The sequence below is a fragment of the Meleagris gallopavo genome, chromosome 14 (genome assembly GCF_000146605.3).
Source record: "Meleagris gallopavo isolate NT-WF06-2002-E0010 breed Aviagen turkey brand Nicholas breeding stock chromosome 14, Turkey_5.1, whole genome shotgun sequence".
Taxonomy (NCBI): Eukaryota; Metazoa; Chordata; class Aves; order Galliformes; family Phasianidae; genus Meleagris; species Meleagris gallopavo.
The window spans coordinates 15,010,643-15,018,914 of NC_015024.2; the positions used below are offsets into that span (position 1 = coordinate 15,010,643).

At 45.1% G+C, this 8,272-nt stretch overlaps 1 protein-coding gene across 1 annotated transcript; it reads right to left on the reverse strand.

The window, feature by feature from the left end:
* Positions 1 to 610: 610 nt before the first annotated feature.
* LMOD3 (leiomodin 3) lies at positions 611 to 6,228 on the reverse strand. The gene is made up of 3 exons (XM_010718712.3): positions 5,775 to 6,228; positions 3,484 to 4,809; positions 611 to 1,485 (listed from the first exon to the last, which is right to left on the reverse strand). Exons 1-3 carry the CDS (start codon positions 6,063 to 6,065, stop codon positions 1,459 to 1,461), a joined length of 1,644 nt encoding a protein of 547 aa, XP_010717014.1. The 5' UTR covers positions 6,066 to 6,228; the 3' UTR covers positions 611 to 1,458.
* Between the last annotated feature and the right edge of the window lie 2,044 nt (positions 6,229 to 8,272).

Here is an 8,272-nt window from a genome sequence, read left to right on the forward strand (position 1 = left end):
GCCATGAGGCAGTGCTTGTGATGAATTCTGGTTTTGATTGCTGTCTCTATTCATGCTGCTGAATCATGAGAGAGCTGCTTGTGAGCTGCAGGAATGGTGCAGCCTCTCTCTTGCATCCTTGCAAAAGCCTGTCTGCAGAAGTGCAATATATAATCACTTGTTCACGTTGTTACAGTCTCTTACATAACTCTGCTTAAGTGCGATTTTACATTTCTTCTAATTACCTGGGAGGGATTTTTGTCTGCTTCTAAGGTTACTGGGAGCCATGCCCTGGGCAGCACTAGGATTTAGCTGCCAGAGAACCATTGCAAACAGTCATAGGCAGCAAGGAGAGACTGACCTGCAGGAAGGCCTGCCACAAGCTGCAAAGTAGGCGTACTGAGTGAGTGGATCAGCCACAGGAAGGCAGAGGAGGTGAATGTTAGCAAAGGGGAAGGCTTGGCTGAGAGGAGAAGAGTGGATCAAAGGTGATCTTACAGGAATAAGCTTTGTAACTTCCAGCAACTCAGGGGGGGAAAAAAAAGAAAAAGCTGATCTCATATGGCTGTATTCCACAGAAAAGTGACTTGTAATTGCTGTAGAAAAGTCTTGCAGCAAAACCATCTGATGCGATTAAAAAAGGGGAGGAGAAAAAAATGTTACAACAATATTAAAGTAAAAATAAGCTTTTCGAGTTACAGAGAGAGGGTTAGGGCTCATCCTCCAGATGCTTGAGAGCAGTGTGAGAGAGGTTGGCAGCGGTGTTTTGGTGCATCCCAAGATGGGGGTGGTGTGGAGCCTGATCCAGGGGTGAATTACGTGGAATTAAGATTACAGCTCTCTAAACAGCATGGCATCATCTTTTACATGCTGGTCAGGTATGAGACCAACTGGACTGTTAGGAAATACACTGGCTTGAAATATGGATGCACCAGAGTGCATTCTGTTCTGCAAACTTCTTACAAGCCATGGATGTGCTGCACATTTCTTATGGAGAGAGCTTTTATTTCATTCATTTCCTTAGCCTAAAAAATAAAGCTGTTTACATAGAAACCAAATGCTTTTCCTATGGACAAGAGAATAATCAAGGAGCATGTGTGTGAAAAGAAAGATAAGCTAAAGCACAGTGTGTTCCTGCAGAATTGGACAGCAGAAGGACAACATGGAAGCAAAATAGTTTACTGACAAACTAGAAAGACTTAAGGTTATTGATGTCTCTGAGGAAATCCTCCCACAACAAACTGGAGCCTTGAATCCATTTGGCAGACAGATGGCACTGGGATTTTGATACCTGATGGAAACTCTTAGTGCTGATTTTTCCCATGCCAGCCTTTTTCATCACACTGAGAGAAGTGCATATTGCAAGCTTTGTTCCCAAAGAGTCACATACACCACCTGGATTCTGCAGAAAACTTCTGCTGAAACAACTGTAAGCAAAACTTGAACAGTCTTTGCTCCGAGTTGTTTTCTTTGGGTCTCTCACTCCAACTGCTTTGGTAATGGCACCTGGACAAGGATAAAGAAACACTGTAAGGAAAGGCAATTTCTTAAAGCAGTTTAGTTCAATACAAACATACAAACCTTCAGAAACTGTGAAAGGATCAGAAACATAATGGCAAGGAGCATCAAGGAGTTCAATCAGGAATTTGGGTCTGTCTGCAGTTCCCCACTTGCAGTCTGTGATGCTTAATGCCCAGTAGATCACTTTGCAAGCAATGAGCCACCCCCCCAAAGAGAGCAAGGACACCCAGGTTGGCTCAGGCAGTAAAACATAGCAGAGCTGAGGATATCAAGGCAGAAAAGCAGTTACCAAAATCACATGAACAGATAAGAATAAAACCCTAATGCTCTAAATCCAAGCCATTTGGCCTGATACTAGGTGGATCAACAAAAATCAGCACAAGTGTCCTTTGTTTCATCTTTCCAGGTCACCCAAGCATCCGGACATGGCTCCCAAGCTCAGCCAACGAGCAGCTCTGGGAGAGCAAACAGCAACAAATCCCACAGCCCCTGGCTGTTAAGATCTGCCTGGGATTTTGGGTGGGGAGAGGTTGTGGATTAGGGCTGTGCCAGTGGAAAGCCACAGGGTTCAAGGTCACTGCAGGGCTGATCCCTTCTGATATTTCAGGACAAGATACTGCCTGAAATTACTGAGGGAATAGTTACTTCTGTGCAGACAAATGAAAGCAAAGTGTCACTGTACAAAAGGGTCAATATTAAGCGACATATTAATTACAAAATACTATTAACTATTTCTATTTGCAAAGGATTTTCTGTCCTCTTCCTCAGACCTTAGCAACACAAACAGAGGCATCAACATCAATAGCTACACACATTTTGAATTGCTTTCAATTTTCCTTGAATAAAGGTATAATGCAAAGTAATGTAATGTTACAGGGAAGCAAAAAAATGAGTATCAGAAGCTTCCTGGGGCAATGGTTCCCGTCATCAGGTCACCAGGCTCTGGTGCACCAGCACAGACACCTCCAGGTGCCTTGGGTGAATTTGGCCCCTGACTCTCCTTCTAGCTCCTTAGCAACTTCTTAAAACAGAATAAGAATGAGCAACAAAACCCAAATCCATAATTTGTACATTTTTTTAGAAAATCAGTAGAGCACAGGACCAATTTTAACTGAGATGCTTTTATGTAGCTCTAAAATTGTATGTAGGCAACCAAGAAAAGTCATCTTTTACCCATCCTGTTATAATTCAAAACATAAGGTGCAGGCTCAGACCCATGGAAAATAGATTTTAAGGGGGGTCTTTGCACCATCACTGCTATAGAAAGTAATAACAGGGCTACAGCATGTTTATTTAATGGGGATCTAAGGACAGATTAAATGAATTCTGTGGAAAAAAACCTGTTGTATCCCCGATCTTAAAAGAGCATTTGCATATTATAATAACTATAATAATAGTTATATTATTACCAGCACATTAGCATTGAGTTCCTCTGAGTCTGTTTGCCCCCAGCAGAATTTCCTTTTATTTACCTTTATTACTGTGGAACAAGAGGTTAAAATCCCACACCTATCATTGGGATTTCACTAATTACTTTTGCCCTATGATGGTGCAAAATAAAAGCCAAGAAGGCAGTGGGGCTCTGGAGATGCTGGGGCATCCCCCCAGTGGATGCCATAGAATAACTGCACACAGCTTGGGATGTGCTTGGAAGTCTCACTGTTGTGCTGATGGGTAAAGCCTAGGATGAGAGGTAATGGCTTTAAGATGGAGCAAGGGAGGTTCAGGTTTGATATTAGCAAAAATCTCTTCTCAGAATGAGCAGTGATGCAGTGGCACAGGTTGCCCAGGGAGGTGGGGGTGGGTCACCATCTCTGGAGTTGTTCAAGAACAGTGAAGATTTGGCACTGAGGGATGTGATCAGTGGGCACGGTGGGGGTGGGTTGGGGTTGGACTTGGTGATCTTAGAGGTCTTTTTCAACCTTAATATTCTATGAAAATAGCAGCTCTAGAGCACGATCCCCTCCACTGCTAAACACTCACCGGTTTGAGGTACGCGACGTTGCTCTGACGAATGTCATTCAGCAGCTGATCTCGTGGTGTTATCTCGACGAGAGGAGGGGGCCTTCTCCTGGGGATCGGCTTCAGGGTCTTGATCACATCCTTGAGGTTGGTTTTCTCAGTGGGTTCCACATACTTGGGCACGGCGGGTTTGCGTTGGATCTTCTTCAGCTTGATCACCCTGAAGCTGGGCTCAGCCCCACGCGGCTGCTCAGAAGCTGTGGGTCGTGTGCTTTCCTTCCCCCGTCCCTGAGGTGCTGAGGTGGGGATGGGAGGTTTGGGTGCTGGGGGAGCTTCCTGCGGCCTGGACTGGGGCACCGGCCCCCCCAACATCTCCCACATCCCAGGTGGCAAGCCCAGTCCATTCTCCAGCATGGTGATCAGCTCTCTCTGCTCTTTCATTTGCTGCTGCCTTTGCCCCTCCTGCCTCTTCTGCCTCTGCTTATCCAGGTTCCTGCTCAGCAGGTTGGTCACCACCATCCTGGGCCCCGGCAGCTCGAAGTGGTAGCCCATTTTCAGCAGGGTGTTGTTGGCCTTCAGCAGCCTGGCGATCTCCATCTCGGCCTGGTGGCCCAGCATGCTCCTCTGGTTGTGGAAGCGGAACTCCGTCAGCACCTCGTTGTACTGCAGGCACCTCATGATGGCCACAACGCCCTTCCCAGAGATGAAGTTGGAGTCGATGTTGAGTGTGGTGATACTCCTGTTCTCACGCAACATATTGGCCAGTGCAAATGCAACACTGTCATCGGCTCCCACGTTGGCCAAGCTGAACGTTTTTATGTTCTTATTCTTCTTCATCGCATTGACAAAGTCTATCAGCATTTCTTTGGGGATGTTCTCTATGTTGTTCAGGTTGAGCTCCTTCATCTCTGGATTGTTTTTTCGGACTTTCTCCAAGCTGTCTTCTAAGTTGGTTTGATTTCCTGATGGCCTGGCACTGAGCTTCATGAAGCTGGTATCCAACGCTAACTTTTTGGGGATGTTCAATTTTGAGATTTTCTTTTCATTTTCATCTGACTTTTCTGTAGTTTCCCCTGATTCCGTACCTGCTTGCTTGCTTGTTTGATCACTGTGATGGTTTTCACTAACACAAGTTTCCTTTGTTTCTGACTCACTCTCATCTTCCTCCTCTTCACCTTCCTCCTCTTCCTCCTCCTCCTCTCTCTCCTCATTGCTTCCATCTCTGTTCATCTCCTCAGGCTGTGCTACTGCATGTGACACACTCTCATTTTTGTAGTGCCGCTCTTTCCCATCAGCCTCTGGCCCCCTCCTGCCACCACTGTCTCCCATCTCCTCTGCAGTCATTCTCTACAGAAAACAGAAACAGGCAAAATAACATTAGCCTTGTGCTAAAACAGTGGAATGGCAGTATTTTCATACCTCTATGTCCACTATAGAATAATAACACTTAAACGTGCCGTTGCCTGAAAGTCACAGTGTGCTGGATTGGTATGGAATGAAAGGACAACTGCTCTGAAAGTGGCTGTAGGCAAATTTCTCATCTTTGCCCTTTAAGAACATTGACCAATAAGTCCTGGATGGATTTAATGCTACATTAAGGTGGTCCTGAAACCGTTCTGGGGATTAAGAAACTCTGATCCTAATCTACTTCTGGATTTGGTGTTATTTTTTATCATTTCCTTGTCAAGTGCCACAAAACGCTGACAAATATCCAAGTGTGACCTTAACCTCTATTCAAATCATATGGATAGTACAACAAATTTAAGGACTGCATTGAAAAGGATGGGACTAGTTGACGGAGTTTGTATGCCTGCTCATTTTTGTATGTTCACATTGAAAAAATGGTCTGTAGGATTTTTCCCCCAACGTGACATTAAATTCTGCATCTGATTACATTAAACATACTCATTAAACTAAGTGCTCCATGGAAAAGCAATACGACGTCAGTCAATATGCAAAGCCAAACCGATGTCTTATATCCTCCAGATTGATTTTCTGAGAGTTTCTCAGTGGTTTGCTTTATTGAAACAGCATTAGGATATTCTTCTGCTGAAAACCACAAATAAAGATTCAGGAAAACATCTAAATATAAACTTTTATACCAGTCCAAGCTGGATCCTGACATTACTGAGGCTTTTAAGCCATTTAAACTCATGGCTTGTACTGTACCATTCTAACAAAGAATGGAAGCAGGGGTAGATTAAGGTAGTACAACTACAAAACAGATCCCATAGCAGACACACAGTATTGCAACTGCAAAACAGATCCCATAGCAGACACACAAAAGATAGGCATGATTTTTTGCTGGTTACCTCGGAGGGCAGGAGGGTGACGGGAACTCTCTCATCCTCAAGCATGCGTCGGGACGCCTTTTGCCAGTACAGGTAATCCACCAGGGAGCGGTGGTCAAAGCTGCCCGTTGGGGGCTTCTCTGTCTGATCCCTCTGTATCATTCCTATGGGGAGCTCAGGGTCAGGGGCCATCACTTCCATTTCACTCTGCAGCTCCTTCAGCTCCTCAGGGGAGAGGTTGGCCAGTATTTCGTCTTCATTTATGTCCTCGGGGGACACGTCTTCGTCAGACGTTTGGCCGACTTCAGACATGTTTGCTCGTTCCTTCCTTCCCCTGTAACTTTATAAAACTGAAGATAAATTTGGTATTTCTTCCCCCTAGCAGTAGCTCATTTGGTTAAATCGACGACTGTGTTTTGGTCATGAGCGGAGGCAGCTCTCGGTCACAGTGCAGCAGACGGGCAGCACCTCTAAGTCTATATTAAGCTGCACTTGGCTGGATAAAGAGAATTTATGGAGATGCTGCCATGCTCCATTTTCAGCCATGTGTCAGCTGTGCAAACCCTTCTGACATTTCAGTGCAGCTGGTGCGTCCCCCATTGAGATCCAGAGGAGATGGTCATTTTCTAGGGGAATTTAGTGCTACTTTCTGTGCATGGATTGCCCCCAGTCCATGGGTGGCGTTGATGCTGCCTGCAAGGTGGCTGGGGGAGCTCTGTGTTGAAATTTTTTTTCTTTATAATTTCATGAGGTGTCTGTATCCATTACATCTCAGATGTCTCAAAAACGGGACTGAGGGCAGCAGGGGGATTTCACCACCTTTAGTGAGGTCCTAAAACCTGAATATTGCAGGAGGCAAGGGGGGGGCAATATTGCAAGGTCACCTGCTACATGACCTACAAGCTCTCCCAAGTGCTAAATCCCTGTAAGACAAAGCCCGAGATGGGAAGCGGCAGCCAGTGGTCAACACAAAACACATCACATCCAGTTGGGTCTGGGTCCATTCCCTCTCCTAATAGTGAGTGTTCCCCAGCACATCACATCCTGCCCAGGAGCGATGCAGTGCTCCACTACATACATCCCCACCAGCCTCTCTCTGTCACGGATGTTACTCATACTGTCACCAGATATTGGCTGAAAAATGCAACTCAGGTTCATCCTTTTCCTACTTTGAACTGTCATTTCAGGGGCCATCAAGTCAAGTCCTCAGCTTATGACTGTGAAAGCATCTTTCGTAGGAAAGAAGCCACAGGTGAGAAGTTGTGAAACACAAGTCCCAGTGGGTCGGAGCCCAGTCCTGATTATGTTCTACTGGAATCTGCCATCAGAAAAACCATGTCTGCAAGATAGGGCCTCGTGCTGCTGAGTTCTGTAATAAGAACTATGGTGTCCAATTAAAAAGCCATAAACCACAGGTTGGTACGCCACTGCAAAGAATTCAAAAATTTAAGAATCAAATAAATGGCAAATGTAAAAATAAAAATAAACCAAACCAAGTATATAACGCTTCTGTTTGCCCCTTCGGTATTTCAGGGGCTATCCTTATTTTATATTATGCAGTAGCAAGCACAACAGCAGACCCACACATCAATCTATCTGCTCTGCAGCTCTAACCCCCAGCAAGTGCTATCCATAATAGAGTCCATAAATGGTTTCCTGATGTTATCAAATAAATCAATGCGCTCTAGTAGCCGGTATGTTATTCACCCAAACGATGCTGTTTGGGTCACAGAAGCTGTCTATTCGGTGGTTACAAATCTCTTGCTAATTTCTTGACTGTAAATAAAGCCCCTGGCCACCTTCTTGAATTTCCACTATCTGCAGCCAGGCCCATCTTGGGCCCTGGTCTTGCCAGATCTGCTGAGTTAAGTAGGGTCAGCCCATGAAGGCCTCTTGAGATGGAAAACAGCGATACTGAGAACACTGATAGGGATTTAAAAAGCAAGCTTTCTTCTAAGTAGAAATATATCATTTGTCAATACTGCCGCTAGGAAACACTACACCTCTGAGAGCAGTGCCTTCTCCATCGGGCACAGGGCAAGGGCTGCCCAGTGACACCTCTCCCAGTGGCACGGGTGCTAATCCCACAGATTTCCAAAGTGGGTATCACATTTTGCCTACTTTAGGTCTCCTCCATAAATTACATTGAGTACGGGATCCACTTCCTTTTCTAACACATTGCTTTGGTGAACTGGAAACAGCATGTTAAGGCAATAGAAGACACCCTTCGGGCTGAAACCATTCTTAAGGCCAAATCTAGAAGTTCTTTCCAAGGCAAAACCCAACTCCTCTTCCCAATAACATTTTGCAGACATTTCCATAAGAGCTGTCCAAAATCCTCCCTAATGCCATCACAGTGAATGAAAGAAGAAAGTCACTTCCAACAGTGGCACTCATCATTTCATGCCAATTTGACACTTGCTTGGGATTCCCAGCACTAATGAGCTACTGCACGAGATGTAGGGATGTAAGAGATGTTAAATAAAAGGAATGAACTCTTACTGTGCTGATAGGAAAAA